The sequence below is a fragment of the Adiantum capillus-veneris genome, chromosome 6 (genome assembly GCF_014529385.1).
Source record: "Adiantum capillus-veneris isolate H3 chromosome 6, ASM1452938v2, whole genome shotgun sequence".
NCBI lineage: Eukaryota > Viridiplantae > Streptophyta > Polypodiopsida > Polypodiales > Pteridaceae > Adiantum > Adiantum capillus-veneris.
Window position 1 is genome coordinate 53,178,583 of NC_140936.1, and position 19,998 is coordinate 53,198,580.

General features: G+C 45.4%; 1 protein-coding gene across 1 annotated transcript in view; it reads right to left on the minus strand.

The window, feature by feature from the left end:
* The window catches only part of LOC147455511 (protein KINESIN LIGHT CHAIN-RELATED 3-like), a 28,559-nt gene extending 12,295 nt beyond the window's left edge, over nt 1-16,264 (minus strand). The window contains exon 1 of the mRNA XM_086514274.1: nt 14,306-16,264. Within this exon, the coding sequence (XP_086370400.1) occupies nt 14,306-16,176 (1,871 nt within the window). The 5' untranslated portion in view covers nt 16,177-16,264. The remainder of the gene's footprint in view (nt 1-14,305) is intronic.
* Between the last annotated feature and the right edge of the window lie 3,734 nt (nt 16,265-19,998).

Here is a 19,998-nt window from a genome sequence, read left to right on the forward strand (position 1 = left end):
TATGGTGTATGAGTAGTTGCCATATCTGCCCCATTCCGGCCCAAAACGTTGCGTTTTCTGATCATTAGGGTTGTATCCTCTATCCTAGGCAAGGTGGGACCGTGTGTGATATGTATGGTACAGGGTTGTACAGCATGCAATATGGTACACTCTCTAAGAAAAAGTATGTCAAGTAAGACAAGATTTCCCCATGTTTTGCAAATTTCACAGTAAAGCACTTAAAGGACCAAAGAAATATACACTACACTCCCCACACTTAATTCTCAAGCCAAACTAAACATGTAATTTTTTTTTAAAACACCATTGTCATTAGTATATTGTGTGCATTCTACAACCCATAATGTGTGTTTGTACAATGTGTGCGTGCCACGAGGTGAGTGCAAAAATGTGTGCTCTTATTTATCTTTAATTTGTGCCTTTGCATATTGTAAGGTTGTTATGTGGTCCAAGGATCTTTATAAGTCATGACAACAAATATTGTACAAAATAGAGACGAGGAAAAGATCAAATGATTCGTATGGTACGTACAAGTATGTACTGATTCAAAAAGTACCACTAAACTCCAAAAGTATGAGTACTGGACCCAATCTTGCATGAGATTCCTAATCCCAGAAACATCTTCCGTTTTTATTGTGCACTGCTTGATTGCCCTTAATCTATTGGATCATCCCCAAACTACCTTTACTTGGTGTCATTTGTGGAGACCAATTTCAGCAACCCTCTACATTCCGTTTAAATAAAACTAGACTGATCACGTGTCTCTTCGTCTCCTATACGAGGAGCTCCTGTGTAACAGTTTCAATCAATCAATTCAACAATCTTATAGTCTCTTGAGTCTCAGACTAGTCTTAAGTATGAAAGTTAAAGTGTTAAATTAAAAATTAGCACTTTCTGTTGTCCCTCCCGCTGCCTCCCATCCCCCCCCCCCCCCCAACCCGACGTGGATCTCTCTCCCTCAGCCGTTTCAACCCGCCCACCTTCCTTCCTCAATCTGTATCATCCTTCAGCATTTTACATCCTGCAGCCACTTGTTTTTCCCCTTCGCCTCGCATCCCCTCTTTTCCGTGCTTGTTCGGGCCCTTCTGCCACAGTAGGCTCATAGCAAGGAGAATCCTTCCGCCGCCGCCCTCCTTGCAGGAACAAACACAAATGGAGGCCTCTGCTTCTCCTCAAAGGGACGAGGGATGTCATGTGCACATCTAAACCTATTGGCCTGTGGACAAGCTAACTCCTATTTCTAGGGTTTAGGACAGCCTAGGAAGTGTTTTGGCACCCTTGTGAGCCTGTGTGCAGGAAGACACTTTAGAGTAGTTGTATACCCTCTTATTGCCCATGAGCACAACCAGTGTCTGCTAGGTGTAGGCATTGGAGAGTGTTTCCATACAATTGCATTAGTACCCAGCCTAGGTATTTATCTACATGTGAAGCACCTCTTATAAGTGAGTTTATTTACTCATTAATAAGTGACATTTTTTGAAATCATGGGATTTTTTATGAGTTTACCCAACCCAGCTTTAATCCCATATTTAAGTGACCCTACGGGTCACTTCTCAAGCATAACTCGGTACCCTCAATACCGGCACCAAGTACCCACAATACCTCAGCACCTCTAGCGTTTTTGCTAGCCGTATCATCATCAGCATCCATGGCGTTTTTCCATCAGCATATTCAGCCCACCAGTGTTTTTATTCTACACTAGCAGATTTGCATCGCCGTCAATTTTCAGCCCTAGCGTGTCACGTGACACATCCCAACCCTATGTGTCTGTGGACAAGCTATACCACAGCAGGGTTCAATTAGTCCAGTCAGTTTAGATTAGCAGTGATCTGGAACTTTTGTGAGTCTATTCGTAGACCGTGCATACCCAGTCACTTAGCATAGATGCATATTCTCCGGTTGCACACAGCATGATCATCAGAATTCCAATCAGAATCCATTAGCATCAGTTAGGGGAATTTTCCAGTGCATTTAGCCTATTTCCCTATTTTTGGTATTTTTCACTTATTATTTTTAAGTGACTTTCCAACAAAAGTAGGTAGGGCAATTTTGCTAAGTTAATATATAAGCAAACCCAAGTTAGCACTTTCTGGCAGAAGAGGCAGCAGGAGCTTCCCGCTCAACAGGCAACTTCTTAGCAATACCTCCCAGCACCCCCAGCGTTTTGAATCCCCATCCTCGCCCGGCAAGTATGTGCCTACGATTTAAAAAAGTGGGGAAAGTGGAGAATCTGAGTAGATGCGACGAGCTGGAGTCTCCTGGAGCCCGTAGGGTTTATTGCTTCGGCGCTACTGCCGGGATGCCGCCTTGGCAAGCATGCAGGAGATAAAGCGCAAGCGCAGGCAGCCAGGTGTAGGTAGGAGCGCAGGGTCTCTTTTTTGGGTCGCCGATAAGATCCGCATGGAATCTACGTAGAATTGAATATATTAAGGAACCTACCAGTATGGCAAGTTCCCATCCTTGGCGTTTCCTCATTTGCAGACCATCGCCATCACCGCATTGTGAAGCATTGTCGCAGATTATCGCAGCCATTGCAGCATTTTACTAACGCTAGGCCTCTGCTATTCTCAGCGTTTTCAGCCAAAAACGCCAGCAAACTCTTGCAGACCATTAGCGTTTTCAGCCTCAGCAGAGCAGAAGTGAATTCAGCCCAAAATGCCAGCATTACTTCAGCCATCTCAGCGTTTTGGGATCATCTACCCCAGCGTTTTTGGATGAGAAATTCAGCAGTCGAAACGGAGGTTTTTAGCCTGTAGCAAAGTAGCAAGATTGGTTGCAGAAGTTCCCCAATCTTTGACCCAAGAAAACGCAGCCAAAATAGTCATTTTCAGCCACCAAAACAACCATGAAATTCAGCGATTAGAAGATCTCACATTTCAGCCATCAAGTCGTCGTCGTCATTACCGTCGTCGTCGTCGGCATAGTCCCATTGCATCAGTCCATTGCATACGCATTGTACACCTTTGTGCAATCAAAGTAGACCACTCTCGCCGACGAGAGTGGGGCCTTCGGAGGACTCTCGGGTGTCGTATCTCCTCTCTCTCCTTCTCTCAGTCTCATTCACTTGCACACACAATATCCACTCACTTTGTTCGTGATCATAGCACTCTCCATAAAGACGGAAGGCTCTCTCCTTCCCTAAGAACTAAAAGGAACCTTGAGCAAATAAAGATCACTAATCTTGAGAAAATACAACATTCATTCCGCTGCACCTAACATAGCGTTTTCAGAAGTTGCAGATTCAGCCATAGCCCTAGCGTTTTCAGATTCAGCCCCCACATCAGCCCAGTGTTTTCAGATTTCATACCGTAGCCTCGTCAACACTTGCAGCTCCCATCAGTTACACCAGCGTTTTTTCATTTCAGCCCTTAGCCTCACAGAATCAAGCACCATCAGCTTTTCAGCATCTAGGACCATTGTATCAGCATTTGTGCAATCTAAAGCTTCTCTAGCGATAGAGAGGAGGGCCCTTGGAGAGGGGGTTGGGACTCCATCTGGTGTTAGTCTTCTTTCTCTCTCTCTGTCGCTCACAGAACCTTCACTCACGGTATCATTCTCTCCTCTCTAGTCTTTGCTTATCTCTCATGAAGTTAAAGGAACCTTGAGTACGCACTGAGCACTCATCCTGAGCATTCACCATCAGTCACTTCCCACATAACAAAGAAAAAGTCCCCCTCGCCCGACACCGCAGAGCCTACTAGACGGCTTGCTCTCTCGCCGACGGAGCAAGCAAGCATTGCATCACAGGTGGAGCGTCTTCAAGCCAAATCTGTCATCTACAAGGTAATCGGCACCCCACCTAGCAGCGCGATCTCCTCCAGGTTCATCTTCTCTCACAGGTGGGAAAGATCATCAATGTGCAGTTCCTCAAACGTGGCTAATACCAAGCCGAGTTTGAGACCCCTGAGTGGGCGATCAAGGTCATTGCGATCAGTTCTTTGGCCATTCGTGCAGTCAGTGTCCATTTTCGACAATGGCGCCGTGGTTTCGACCGTGCTAAAGTTCAGGCATCTATCTGGATTCGTCCAAACCACCAGTTTCTCCCAAGGACAAGTGCTAGGGAGTGAGGGCTGTTTTGTGGATGTGCCCGGCCAATGTGAGGTAGGTTTCTCATGTTGGGTCAGTTTGTATGTTAAGTTGTTTTCAGTTTCTCTCCGTGTGTTGCATCAGATTCTCGGCTTGGGGTTGTTAGGATCACCTAAGCTACGGTGGATGGTAGCGTGTGCAGGCCATGAGAGGAAGAGTGCGAGGAGGAGAAGAACGAGAGAGAGAGAGAGAGAGAGAGAGAGAGAGAGAGAGAGAGAGAGACGGTGTTTGTAAAAGTAACGCCTTTTTTTATTTGTAAGAACCTTAGAATATATATAAGTGGAAGTTGAGCATGCAAACTCCATGCACACTGAAGGTGCATTGCATGCTATAAAAGATGTTCCCATACACGCATCTAACGGGCTTGAAACCTAAGAATCCCCCCCTCAAACCTAAACTAGATTAACCATTCTCATGATACTTCCAAGTTTTTGGTGTACTCGTCAACCGTGAGTTTTAGGTTCTCTCACAACCAAGGGTTTTGGTACACCCATAACCTGGTGTTATGGCAATGAACCCCCCCTTGAACAAATAGGGTGTAGGTCAAAAAATAGCATGGAGTTTTTACAAACCTTGGGTTTTTGGTGTACCCAATAACCTCATGAGAAGTGGAACAAAATAGGACTTGAACAAAAATTGATATTTTTCGGGAGATCTTACCACTTATGTGTGTGTGTGTGGCAGTGTCTATAACCCGTACAACTCTGGGACATGACAATAACTTCCAATTAACAAAATAAAACTATGACTTGGAAATAATACTCTAGACTTGATAACAGTATGTCTCACTAGAAGACCAGGGTATACATAAATATCACTTGCTTGTGAGGCTTCATGTCTACCATGTACATCCTCATCATTGTCAATATCCTCCATAAACGCATCATTAAAGGAAAAGCCATATTTGCCGACATGAAAAATCTTTGCACATGGCTCAAATGCCGATGTAAGCTTATAAAAATTTATGCAGCCTTGGCAAGTTGCAACGAAGCCTTTTTGTCATTATTGTTGAGCATACCAAAATCAGTGAGTAACTGCAACTTGATTGTTTCGCATATATCATATACCTTTGCATGAACAAAATGCCTAAAATCGTTTTCCTCATCTAGCCATTGTCCAACCTCCACATCTGAACTGAAGTAGCTCAAAGAGATCTCTGCCAATTGAAGAGGCGTGCTTTAACAGCTGATGAAGACTCCTCGAGCTTTATGTGCACTAGCACTAAATTGCAAAGCTGAAAGGTGCCCGAGTACATCATTTCTGAGAAATTGAAAATCGAGCAACACCTTGCCGTGGCCTAAGAGAAAAAACGTTGCCTACAAGTCTTAACTCATTCTTTTGCAAAACAGAGAACCTTAGCTTCAAGGCCCAGCTAACGTTAATTCAAATAACAAAAAACTCAAAGCTCTAGCGCTACTGCCAATTTGTAAAAGATATTCAAGATTGTCCGTCTCTATTCACCAGCGATCCTCTCTTTCTTGATCCCACAAAGCCTTCTTAAGCTTCAATTACAAGAGCTGCTTACTATCCAATTTTGCAGATCCAAAAAAAAACGTCAATTTCAAGCTGCTGCTTGCATTCATCGATGCCACCGTGCACAAAGACCTAAGCTCTGATACCACTGTTAGGATCACTAAGCTACGGAGGATGGTAGTGTGTACAGGCCATGAGAGGAAGAGTGCAAGGAGCAGGAGAAGGAGAGAGAGAAGAGAGAGCTCGACACTGTTGTAAAAATAACGCCTTTTTTTATTTGTAAAAACCTTACAATATATATAAGTGGAAGCTGAGCATGCAATGTCACGTGACACATCCAACCCTATGTGTCCGTGAACAAGCTACAGCATGACCAGGGTTCAATTCAGTCCAGTCACTCTAGAATAGGAAGTGTTCTGACACTTTTGTAAGTCTGTTCGCACACCGTGCATGCCCAGGCACTTAGAGTAGATGCATATCCTCTGGTTGCACACAGCATGATCATCAACATTACCATCAGAATCCATCAGGAGCATTTTTACAGTGCATAGACCTATTTTCCCTATTTTTGAAATTTTTCACTTATTATTTTTAAGTGACTTTTGTTGGGAACTAGGAAGGGCAAATTTCATAAGTTTGTATATATAGAAACCTAGCGCTAGCACTTTCTGGCAGAAGAAGCAGCAGGAGCACTAGCTCAACAGGCAACTTCTCAACAAGACCAACCCCCGCAACTGACCTAGCGTTTTCAGCCCAACTGAGAAGCTAGCGTTTTTGCAACACGGATCAGCCCTAGCATTTTGTATAACAGATCAGCCCCGGCGACCCCAGAAGACACCAGATTTCCAACGTTAGCAGATTTCCACCGCAGAAAGTAGAATTCAGCCTAGCGTTTTTGGATTGTAGTTCAGCCCTCAACATTTTGCAAATCCATCGCGACAGATTCAGCCCTAGGACCAGCGTTTTCAGTTTTCAGCCTTTAGACACAGCAGAACAAGTCCCGAACCTCGCAGATCTCACCTTCGAGCAACAGATCCTCGCCGCACGGTCAGATCCCGCGAAGTTTGCAGATTCAGCCCGGAAAACGCAGATTTCAGCATCTGCGTTTTCAACACGTCGTCGTCGTCACCGACATAGTGTCAGAATTCAGCAGATAAAGATTTGCAGATTTCAGCCATTAGCATTTGCAGATTTCAGCCAGTCTCGTCGTTGTCCTCATTGTCGTCGACATCGTCGGCAAGTCCAAAGCATTGTAGAGATTTGTGCAATCAATAGTAGACCGCTCTCGCCATAGAGAGTGGGGCCTTCGGAGGAGGGTTTGACAACATTCTGGTGTCATATTCTTCTCTCTCTATCTCTCAATCTCATGCACCTTTATTCACAGTGTTCACCACTTTGTTTGTGTCCATTGCACTCTCTCACTAAAGGAACGGAAGGCTCTCCCTTCCGTAAGTAAAAGGAACCTTGAGCACAGTTCGAAGCACTCATGTTGAGCAAAGTTCAACATTCATTTCTGTTGCACCTTACATTGAAATCAGAGCTTTGGCAGTGTTCTGTATCGCTCAAGGAAAGAACCACAAGAACCACAGAATTTGTTTTGCTTGTTGCGGTCGCACATAACCCAAGACCTCTTGGGCGTGTCGAATCCTAATCGTGTTTTTGAAGAGTGACAGGAAACCCAAGAAAGAAGGGCTTGTCCAGCCTCCCCTTGTGCCTCTTTTCACTCATTGAGAGCGGACCGTGCACTTAGCGTGAAGTGGAGTGGGCCAATTGACGTGAAGTGGGAAAAAGCAACCTTGGTGTGACCGCAAGGCCGCCAAGGGGTGCACCGCGGAAAAGAGCAGAACTCAGGTGAAGAGAAGATCCTTCTCTAGCACAGATTGCAAGTGAAAGAAGAACCTCAAGAACCTCAAGACCCCCAAGAACTCAAAAACTCAAGAACCTCAAGACCCCCAATAACCCAAGAACTTCAAGAACCTCAAGAACCCAAGAACCCAAGACCCACAAGAACCCAAGTTCCTCGTGAACTTAAGAACCAAAGACCTCAGTGGATGGTCATCACCCGAAGCGGAATGGATACTTTGCATGAAGGTGATGAGCATGGAGGTGGCGAAGAAGAATTTTCCGCACTAGGAGGTATTTCTGACCCTCCCCCTTCCCCATCTACGCCAAGGATTGCACTAACTCCTATGGAGGAGTTGGAGCGGATGTTTATGGACAACAAGTTAGAACGCGAAGCAAGAAAAGCAGAAATTGAGCGTAAATACGAAGACAGAATGGCATCCATAGCGCGTGAGCACGACGAAAGAGAAGCAAAATTTGATCGCGAGAACAAAGCAAAAATGCAAGAAATGTTGCGACTCTTTTCTCAAGTTCAGGCACAGATGCAAGAGATTCGAGAAAAGGAGACTCTCTGTCTCTTCTTCTCCAAAGCAAGACACACAGGATTTGCATGATAATGACAAGCATGATGATAAGCGTAATGATGAGCATGATTTGCATGATCAAGATGTGATTTCTCACAAGCATGATGATTTGCATGAAGATGATGTAATTGTTCACAAGGATGATGTGTTAGTTGATACTTTCTCTAGTGAAGCTAACCTCATTGCAGATTCGATCAATCACGAAGAACCTATCTTTGCTTTCGAGTCGAGGTCCACAGATCCCCCACAGGAAGATTCCATCAATCCCGAAGAACCGATCTTGGCTCTCGAGTCGAGGTCCAAAGAACCCCCACAGGAAGTATTATGTGTTCAAATGATTAGTCAGCACGCATTAATCGAGTGTTTCATTCGTGATGCTTTCTTGTACTTTAGTCACCGTCTTTATGTGATCCCTTTTCATAGGCATGCCATATTGTACGTTGAGCACGATTCACTCATGAATGAGCACGGATGTATGCGGATTTCTCATGAAAAGCTGAAAAGTATGCATTCAGGGAAGTCACATTCCATGTCTCTTCCTTGGCATCACACAATATCCAAAAGAGCACAAGAAGGATTGAGCATCAAGCATCGGCATTTCCATTGTGATTTGCCCCAGTTGATTGATTTGGATCAAACAGTCAAGATTCAACCCCATTGTTTGCGTGTGTTTGGTGAACGGGTTGGCACTCCGTTTATTTGTTCATCTACATTGCATGCACACTTTTTTCGAAGGAATAGTATTTTTCCGCTCACTTTACATGGAATGGGTATGTTCATGTTTTTGTGTTGGAAGTGGTTTCAGGAATTTTCAGCCGTGGAGATTCTTGAAGAAGATGGACCTACGTCCATAGACAAAGTTGAAGCATTGATGAAGCTACAGAAGACTGTCGCTTTCGGCGCGGCCCAAAGAAGCAAGCGTTGCAGACCTTTATGAAGTTCAAGTATCGCATGACCCGCGCATCAGAGTGGTCTAGCGAAGCGTCCTTTCCAGGATTCCGGATGTTATTGGCGATCTCCCTCGATGCCATACAGTCCGGTACCAGTACCTCACTTTGAAAAGGAGAGGATGTCATGTGACACATCCAAACCTATGTATCCGTAGACAAGCTACAGCATGACCAGGGTTCAGTCAAGCCAGTCTAGAATAGAAAGTGTTCTGGCACTTCTGTGAATCTGTTCGCAGACCGTGCATGCCCAAGCACTTAGAGTAGATGCATATCCTCTGGTTGCGCACAACATGATCATCAACATTACCATCAGAATCCATCAGGAGCATTTTTACGGTGCATAGACCTATTTTTCCTATTTTTGAAATTTTTCACTTATTATTTTTAAGTGACTTTTGTTGGGAACTAGATAGGGCAAATTTCATAAGTTTGCATATATAGAAACCTAGCGCTAGCACTTTCTGGCAGAAGAAGCAGCAGGAGCACTTGCTCAACAGGCAACTTCTCAGCAAGACCAACCCCCGCAACTTACCTAGCGTTTTCAGCCCAACTGAGAAGCTAGCGTTTTTGCAAGACAGATCAGCCCTAGCATTTTGTATAGCAGATCAGCCCCGGCGACCCCAGAAGACAGCAGATTCCCAACCTTAGCAGATTTCCACCGCAAAAAGCAGAATTCAGCCTAGCGTTTTTGGATTGCAGTTCAGCCCTCAGCGTTTTGCAATTCCATCGTGACAGATTCAGCCCTAGGACCAGCGTTTTCAGTTTTCAGCCTTTAGACACAACAGAACACGTCCCGAACCTCGCAGATCTCACCTTCCCACAGCAGATCCTCGCCGCACAGTCAGCTCCCGCAAAGTTTGCAGATTCAACCCGGAAAACACAGATTTCAGCATCTGCGTTTTTCAGCGCGTCGTCGTCGCATCGTCGTCGTCGACGTCGTCACCAACATAGTGTCAGAATTCAGCAAATAAAGATTTGCAGATTTCAGCCATTAGCATTTTCAGATTTCAGCCCGTCTCGTCATCGTCCTCATTGTCGTCGACATCGTCGGCAAGTCCAAAGCATTGTAGAGATTTGTGCAATTAATAGCAGACCGCTCTCGCCATAGAGAGTGGGGCCTTCGGAGGAGGGTTTGACAACATTCTGGTGTCGTATTCTTCTCTCTATCTCTTAGTCTCGTGCACCTTCATTCACAGTGTTCACCACTTTGTTTGTGTCCATTGCACTCTCTCACTAAAGGAACGGTAGGCTCTCCCTTCCGTAAGTAAAAGGAACCTTGAGCACAGTTCGGAGCACTCATTTTGAGCAAAGTTCAACATTCACTTCCGCTGCACCTTACATGCAAACTCCATGCACACTGAAGGTGCATTGCATGCTATAAAAGATGTTCCCATACAACCATCAAATGGGCTTGAAACCTAATAGGGGTGCCCAAATCTATTACAGTGGTATCAAAGCTCAATCGATTTTTCCTTCTACGAGGAATCCGATCTCTTTTATCGCGGCACACATGGATTCAATTGATGAATCCCGCCAGAAGGAAGTTGTTGCAACTGACCACTCGGGTTCGGGGGGGAACATTGAAGATTCAAACAAACGTCGGCCACCTTCCGTAGACTCGGAAGGGGGGTACAGGCCACCTCCACCTACAGAGTATGAACGAATGGAGATGCAGCGTCAACAGCAGGCTGATGCATGTGCCCAGCAGATGCTCCAGTATTCAAAAGATCCTCAGTATGCAAAATTTTTTATCAAGCACCCGATTGACAAAATGCATTCCCGCTGGCTTACGGCCATCCGTTCACCTCTGAAGTCGGCTCAAAAAAAACACCTACATTGGCCACACCTACTCAGAGGGTGTATGTCACAAGGACATGGCAACTGCTCACCTTAGTTGTTGGTTTCTTTCCGATGATTTTCGCTTAATTTTTGAGACCCTCTTTTTGAAGCTCCAAATGGTTGGACATTGTATGGCCAGTGTAAAACGGTAGTTTCACCCACAGACGGGAAGTTGGTCGGCACTGGAATTCCAGTAGTAAAAGGGTGTCTAGGCTCAGTTCAAAGTCATCTAGGTCCCCTCACCACACTTAATAAGTTGATGGATACTAGGAAATTGACTACATAGAGACACAGTGACAAGGTGGGGTCACCCGGAGAAAATCACCCGAGAACTGGGCTACATTGCATTTTTGGGCGTGGTCCCAGTGGTGAAAGATGGTCAGATGACCAATGAGAGTCCAATAGAAGCATCTCCTAAAATTTAGGAAACTGCTATTTTGGGCCATGAAATTTGTTCGCGTCATTAGCTCCAAAATGACAAGAGGAACATTTCAATACTCTGTCACTAAGTCAACTGAGCAAGCGGTTGAGATATTTTTAAGTTGGAAGTCCAATGCGGGAAAAGGTGCCATGTGGCGGCTCCAGAGTGACTTGCCAAGCTTGCATGAAGAGGGGGGGTGCCCATTTCAAGAGAGCTGATTTTTTATCATTAAGTGACTACAGAGTGTGTGTAAGTAGTTGGTGCAGGTGATGAAGCTTTAATGGAAAGCTTGCCTTCTCCCTTGCTCTATGTAGCGCAATGATTCCGCTCTCGTGCACCTCTCTCCCCATTTGAATACACAAACGTGATGCCCCACTCGACGGCTATTCATCTGTATGTACAGTTGTGTGGGTTCATGCGCGATTGCGAGACGAGCCTCTTGCACAGGTACTGGATTAGCTAGTTGCTAATCCCCCGCAGGTACAGGTGAATTCGGAGAGATTTCACGCGAGAAATCTCATCTGATTCCGAGGCCAAGCAGCCCTACAGGTGAGGGAGCTCGAGGACTTGCTACGGATGCGACCGGCTCACGAAACGGAGCCCAAAACAGACAAATACAGCCTGTTGTGTATTTTTGCAGGTTTAGGGTTTCGGCCCTAAACGGTCCTAATACCCCCAGGAGATCCGGGGACACGAGGGGACCGTTTTGCAAGTGTTCTGGCGCATTTTCAGGGAAGAAAACAGAGAATTCAGCGTGCTGCAGATTCTTGCCAAGTTTTGCAAAGTGTCCGTATGCGTCGGGAACGTCACCTATTGTGTGGGGATATTGTCTATGAAGCGTCCTAGTACAATAATGCTGCCGAAATCGGGCCAGATCAGGTCATTTTCAGCCTAGATTATGCGGGGCAGCTCATAGGAGATCACAAGTTTTATTCCCTATTGAAATATAATAAAGAAATACAGAAAGGGGCGCCAGTCTTTGAGGCCAACAGGTGTCGGCGTCTGCTTGGTAGCACTCTAGCTTCCAAGCCGTGTATGTTGAAGTGTTATTTCCCGTCACGTTTTATTTGCAAGCTTCTCTGTGTTCTAAAGTCTAAAGTAAAGTTTCGGGTGAAAGCCAAAGTTTGCGGCCCTACTGGCCGGTTTCATGGTTCGTCCCAAGACACGATCACTTTTTCCTCAAGAAGTGAGCCTCGGTTGGTTTGCGGCGAAGACACAGAGTACAAGGTGGCGGGATTACAACTATGGCCGACAAAGGGAACAGCATTATGGAAGAGGGTTCCTTTGCGAAGGACAGGTAGGAAATTCCTACATGGTTTGAGGTTGGCGAGAGTTCACGGCCACGTCTATCTGTACCTCTTGTTGATGTGAATGCTCCACCAGTGCATGGCTTCATGACTAGGCAACTTGAAGATGATGCGTTCAGGACTCAGTTAGTTGCCGCTGTGAACGTTTTTCCTGGTAAGTGAAGAACCCAAGGTTTATGGAGTTTTTGCAAGCGCCACCAGTGCCACAGCAGTCAAGGCAACTCACATAGCCCTCAAGCCCAGGTCATGCGTCCCAGCACGATAGGGAGCACTCGCATGTTGCAGAGTCAAGGGCTCCAAAAAGGTTCCTTCCATCTTGGACACCTATTCTACAGGCTTTGCCAATTCAGTCCGCCACCTTTCCAAGCCCGCATGTTGCGTTATAGGGACAGGGAACCAGTTTCCAGGCAATGCATCAGGTTTTTCCACCACCCACGGTACGTTCTGTGTATTTCGGGGGTGGATCTGTGTTCCAAAGTATGGCTGGTTATGCGCCTGAAAACCAGCAATAAATGCCAGGAACGGTGTTTGGGGTATGCAAGGCATGATGCCAAACCCCATGTATGGTAGCATCAGCATCCAGCGAGGCTTTCAGAGAAACCAGGGCTAGTTTGGGGTGCCACAGGGTAATTTTGGCATGGCTGGTTTTTCTTGACAGCAGCCAAATATTGGCACCTATGACGCAAAATGTCAATGGCCAAGACGCACCGATGATCCCTACTACAGTGTCCATGTTGCAGACAATTCCTTATGACAATTTGGGGGCACTGGAAAAGCCGAAAGCTTACAAAGAAGGTGGTGCAACTGTAAAGTTTATCACTTTCAGCGGCTTTGAGGATAAGGCAAAGGCTCTTACTTTCCTCCAGCAATTTATACAGCTTATGCAGGAAGGAATTTTACAGAGGCCTCTAAGGTCAAGAAAGCTCCCACTTTCTTGAAAGACAATGCGCTTACATGGTGGATGACCCTCTTGATGCAAGGACAGGCACCCACTACATGGGTATACCTCAAGTAAATATTTGCATCTGTGACTGTCAAATGAATTTGAAGCTGACGGATTGGCACCAACTCACTGCGGCTACTTGCAAGAGCCTACAGGAGTACAATCGGAGGTTTTGTAAAGCGTTGGTTTCAGTAACCTCCTACAGGTTTGTGCCACTGACAGAGCAGATTGAGAAATATTGTTGTGGGCTACCTAAAGAGCTTCGAGATTACTGTACAAAGGACAGAGTAGCTACCCTCACTCAGCTTATGGAAGTTGCCAATGTCACAACAGCTAGCTGTTTAGCTGCTTAGTTCACACCTAGCAGTTTAGGATTCCATAGTATTTTATTTTGTCATCTTGTTACTCTTGTTACTCTGACTTTGTATTAGATCCACCACATTGTAACTTTCTGGTCTCATAGGTCATTTTGGCCTTTTGAAGACGTTAATATAACATTTCATCTCTCTCTCTCTCTCTCTCTCTCTCTCTCTCTCTCTCTCTCACAGGTCGTCCATACAGGTGACAAGTCACCATTCTGTGATATAGAATACGCACATCATTAAGACAAAACGCCTTGAAGGATGTTTACATAGAGTCCAGACAAATCTAAGACAAGCCCGATTCAACTACAAAGGAAAGTGCCAGTTATAGATTCATGCTCGACAAGGTGTTTCAGCAAGAAATATATATGACAGAAGACTAAGCAGAACGAAGTATCTCCCACTTCGATGCTTTCAGCAGACATTCATTTTATCATTTACTGAAAAAAAACCGACAGAATGAGCTAAAATTCAAGGCGTCAAGGTGAAAGAGAATTGTACCTACAAACAGCACTGTATGTGGCTGCAAGATTGCTGTAAATTGCTACTTGCATTGGTATGCCAACTTCTATACAGTTAGATAGACGTTTGGCAGCTTCAAATTGCTCTAATGCCTCTTGATACTTTTGAACTTGAGGATATGCCAAACCAAGGTAAAAGTGAGCATACAAAAGATCCTTGCCCAGTACATGCTTTAGCTTTGAAATGGAATTCTCTAGGGGCAATATTGCGGCTTCATGCCTTCCTGCATGAACAAGTAGACAACCTACCTTGCCTTCAACTTCAGCTGCAGTTGTGACAGCTTCACTCCCAGGGCATTGATCAAAAACTTCCTTGGCCTTTTCACACACAACAGCTGCTTGCTGGAACTCCTTCCTGTCTTCGTAGGCAACGGAGAGCAACAATAAGGTTCCTGCCATCTGTACGCATGGCCCTTGATGTTCTAATGCTTCAAGAGCCCTCCTAAAATAACGAGTTGCGGAATCATCATTGTTGGACAGCACACAAACCCTTGCAGCCAAAATCAATGCTATGCCTTGAGACTTGTTCCCTGGTTCAGTAGCCTCAATAACCTCTTCTAGCATTGATATTGCCTCATTCCACATGTGAAGACAAACCAAAGATCTTTCTGCATTGAGACTTGAACAGATCAGTTCTTCCACTTTCCCAAGATGCTTCCATATTCTTCTTGCCGATTTACTCTGAGCCAAGGACTCCTCAAATTTACCCAGGTCATAGTAGATATTTGAAAGCAAGCTTCTAGCTTTTGCTTCACCCACTGAGTTACAACCATAACACTTTGAGAGTATTTTGACAGCTCTACGGCATAGCAGGGCGGCTGTCTTGTGATCATTTACAAGTTTCAAGTCCTCAGCTGTGTCAACATAGAACATTCCAAGAGCAGAGCTTCCAGCTTGTAAGAGCTTTTGCTTAAACTTGACAGACTTGTTAATATGAGCAGCAGCTTCATCATGCCTTCCAAGGCGCAATTTGGCGACTCCAAGGAGGGATTGCACCTCAAATTTCACTTCATTGCAGAACTGGTCACAGGCCTCTCCCATAACAGTTTGTACGTCATGTTTGAGGGCCACACAATACTTATCACATGGTGTCACCTTCATGCGCCTCATGACGCACTCCGATTCCTCCAGCTGAACAAGAGCACCTTGACAGTCACCCATTGTGATATAGATTAGTGCTAATATATAGTAAGAGGTTGCAAGTTTCAAGGTTGGCCCACGCGGTACATAGGCATTCACTGCTTTCTTTGCGTACAAGAGCCCTTTCATTATATCTGGGCTATGCGATGTGCCATAAACTGTGGCTAACTTCAAGTATGCTGCACCTGCCAGAAGCCCTTCAGGATCATCGCACTCCTTGATTTCCAAAACCGAGGCTTCCAGTGCATGTAGGGCTTCTCGATCACTTAAACTGGACTCACAAAGTGCTTTGAGCTTAAGAGTAAGGGCATTTCTATGCTTTGTTCCCTTTGCAGGAAGGCTTTCAACTGTGCTCTTAGAGTCCGCGTCAATGTCCGCTGAGGAGCTCGTACTGAAATGAGCACGATGAAGATGACGATGGCCCTGACAACAAAGATGAGGATGGTGCACAATAGTTCTTGTTAGATGACTACGTGGGGGGAACAGATGTTGTTGTTTCGTGATCAATGAGTCCGTGCCACAATCCTGGTGTAGTACACTAGCAGGGGCATCTCGAGTGAAAACTGATGAACCCAAAACCTCTCTCTGCGGGAGCTCATGGCACGAGCTGTGAAAAAGGCTTTCCTTCAGCAGACAACCCAACTGGTGAGGATCCTTCGCACGTTGCAGCGCATCGGTGAAGAAAAGCTTGCCGAACGCCCTGCCTCGCATCCTCTTCCTGCAATATCCGCCACCTTAGAGCATTGCGAGAATTGAGGCTAGGTTCAGACGGAGCGGCGGCACAATAGCGTGGCGTAGCCTCAAGTAACACCTATATTTAATGGGGGGCCAAGTAATGGGATCGACAACGGGAAAGTTCACGCACGAAAATCGAAAAGATCGCAATCGTAGATGTCTGCTCAAAAACTAAACCTTGAACACGCATTAAACTTGGACTGCTCAAAAATTAAACTTGGATAGGCGTTAAACCTGAACAACGTGGACAATGCACCCCGAACTCACAATATTATAACATCAAAACGGTTTGGGATACACAATGAGCACACGGGTGAGGTGGTTAGCCCATTTGACCCTAAACCCGGACCCCGAGGTCATGGGTTCAAATCGCGTCGGTGTACCTCGTTTTTCACATTGGCCAGGTTAGTGCCTCCCATTTTTTCGACGACGCGCCTCTTTCTTCGCGCTGGCCAGGTTAAGTGTGCCTCGAGATCCTGCCCCCAACCCTGATCGTCGATTCCATTACTTTGCCTAGGTGTTACTTAGTGTTGAGGGTGGCCCGGCTACATCGGGTCAAAGGAAATGGCCTCTCCCCGGACCCACCATGATGTCATGTGAGCAGGGGGGTGGAAGACCCTCGTCTATAAAGGCCACGAGTGAGAGAGTCATGGAATCTAGGGCGGAGAATCAATACACCGTTGATCCCATCTTCGTCATACAAAAAATTTAGACTCCCCATCGTCGAGCCGCGACTCAACCCCTTACCTCCCACACAGGACTCACGCTCCCTATCCAACCCGCCTATCGCGACACATTGAAAAGGTGGTGACACGAGTGCTAGAAACACACACCCCTACCCCCCCCCCCCCTCCTCCTGTTGCGTTGATCCAATGGCCCAAAGCCCCCCCGCCCCATCGAAAAGGCGCCCCGTCGTAGATCCCATCACTTATACCCCGTGTCACTTATAGACGGGGTGGAAGGCCTTGAGAGAGAAGCGTGTTTCCACCGCCCCTTATACTTGAGGATGGATAAACACCATGGTTAGACGAGGCTTAGTTTCCACTTTCATCGCCCAACCACCTCTGTAATGGAAATGGCCTATGAACTTTGAGAATAGCGGAATTAGGAAATTAGGTGAAGCACTTTTGAGAGATTACTTTGTGAACATAGCGGGTGAACTTAATTGATGGTAGCAACATAAACATGGTACCTAGTTAACTTGGCATGAACAATACTTTTGCAAGAGAGAGAGTTTAGAGAACATGACAATAGTTGAGGACTGTATTTATAAGGAGCCGTTCCCCCCTCCAATAGACATTTGTATAATAGTTTCTCCCATCAAGAGAGACTTGGTACAATACAATCTTTGTGTTCCTTGTAACCTAGGTGATGCAATGAAGATGGAAAGCTTCATGCATCACAAGCATAACATAAACTTGAAGAAAGCATTAACTATCCCAAGCCTCAGTCCCAAGGCCTCAAACACCTTCGAAGGTAGAGAGAGCTAGCTAGGAATTAGGATAGGGAAGAGGAAGAAGAAACATTCCATAGGAGAAAGAAATAGTTCCTCACTTATCATTACTCTTCTTGCTAGCATATATAATAGCATAGTAATGAAGATGGAGAAGATGGCAAGCTTAAGCATTGAAGCATCGCTCTTGGTTGGATTTGCATTCCATAGCCAAGAGTGTTGGTGTAGGCTTTCACTCTCACAAGCTTGGAGAAGGAGGTGGTGTTCCTCAACTTTCACCAAGTGAGAATAGCCTTGAAAATGAGTATGTGTGTGTGGAGTATATCCCCCTAGCACCCCCCTTTCTTGCTTTGGGCGAAAATTCTACTTGCTACAAGCTCATTGGACCCCTCTCCCCTTAGCCAATCACATCTAGCATGCAGTCAAGCATATGGGTAGTCTTTTGACAAGTCTCCTCCTTACCCCTTAGAGAGAGAGAGCTTGAAAATATCTAGATATTTGTTAGATGGAAGTAGAATCTCATTGGACCCCTCTTTAGCCCAACCAATCCATGTGGTTAAGCTTAGTGAGAATCTGACATGTGTCCCATGTGCTCTTTTAGAATTCCCCTAACTTTGAGATTTTTATGCATAGGAAGTTTCTCAAGCAACTTCCTCATTAAGTGAGTAGGTTCTCTTTTTGACTCAAGCATCTTACCCCCATGCATAGGAAGCTTCTCAAGCAACTTCCTCATTAAATGTGGCAAGTACCTCAAGTACCTTAGTCATCAAGCATGACAAGCACCTTAGGTGGGGTTCCCACCTCAAGCACAGCCTTAGCTTGCTTAAGTTTAGGTTGGGTTCCCACATCAAGCACAACCCTAGTTTGCTTAAGTTTAGGTCGAGTTCCCACCTCAAGCACATCCCTAGCTTGCTTAAGTTTAGGTCGGGTTCCCACCTCAAGCTCAGCCCTAGCTTGCTTAAGGTCAAAGGACTTTTAACACTAACCATTGGAGGTCTTTAATGAAGCTAACCCTAAGGTCTTTTAAGCTTCATTAGTTGCACATTGCTCTTTGATAGACTACCTCCTTTTGGACCCCTATTGTAACCATCTCTCCTCTTGGTCCCCTGTTGAGGGAAGTCTAGAAGCACTTATTGCACATTGCTCTTTGATAGACCATCTCCTTTTGGACTCCTATTGAGATGCAACCATCTCTCCTTTTGGTCCCGTGTTGAGACAGGTCTAGAAGCACATGTTTCTATTCTAACTCTTGTTCCCGTTTATTCTCCCACATTAAATGATCAGTTTAATATGAGAAAATCATTTGGTAAAGTTAGATATTATATTTTATGACAACCTCTGACAACAAAGCACTTTCCACTGGCACAGTTGTGTTACCATGTCTAAAAAGGCACAATTTTCAAACTATGTCGGTTCCTTGTTGATCAGCTCTCTTTTTCTCTCTCGTATCCGCCTCACTCTCCCTCTCACTACTCGTTGCTGCCCGTGATGCTTTGAGCCTTTGTACCTGCCTTTGTCAGAACCCGTCGAGGCTTACTAATAACTAAGACTCGCGTGACCATGTTCAATTCCTAGTTCACTCCTTAGTTCACCTAGGCAATCAAACGGCGAAGATCAAAACCACTCTGTGCCACCTAATTTGGGCCCTAGATCCCACCAAGTGAGGGACCCCGTGCCATAGTGACAATTTCACCCCCTAATTCATTGTCTTCATGTGGCATGTGGGTAAATCAAGGACCTCATGGTTCCCATTATAAACGGTGGGAACGGATGCCAGACTCTGATGCCTGGGCTGGTAATTATCGAGATCAGTTATTGAAGTAATGAGCACAGGAAACAGTCAATCAGAAGCCATTAGAAAACTATAAATAGGACCCATTATTTCATTTTCGAGGATCCGATCCCTTTCAGTCTCAATGTCTGTCATAAAAATTAATATCTATCCAACCCAAATGATTTTCTCATATTAAACTGATCACTTAATGTGGGAGAATACACGGGAACAAGGGTTAAGATATAGACATGTGCTTATAGATCTATCTCAACACGGGGCCAATGGTTAAGGGGCCCAAATGAGAGATGGTCTATCAAAGAGCAAGGCTAACCGATGGAGCATAAGACCTTAGGGTTAGCTTCATTGAAGACCTATATATATGTGTGTAAAAGTCCTTTGACCTTAGGCAAGCTAGGGCTGAGCTTGAGGTGGAAACCCGGCCTAAGCTCGAGGTGCTTGTCCTGCTTGAGGTGCTTGTCGTGCTTGAGGTGCTTGACATGCTTGAGGTGCTTGATTAAGATGCTTGAGGTGCTTGGCTGGCTCCATGATTGAGGTGCTTCACTTGCTACAT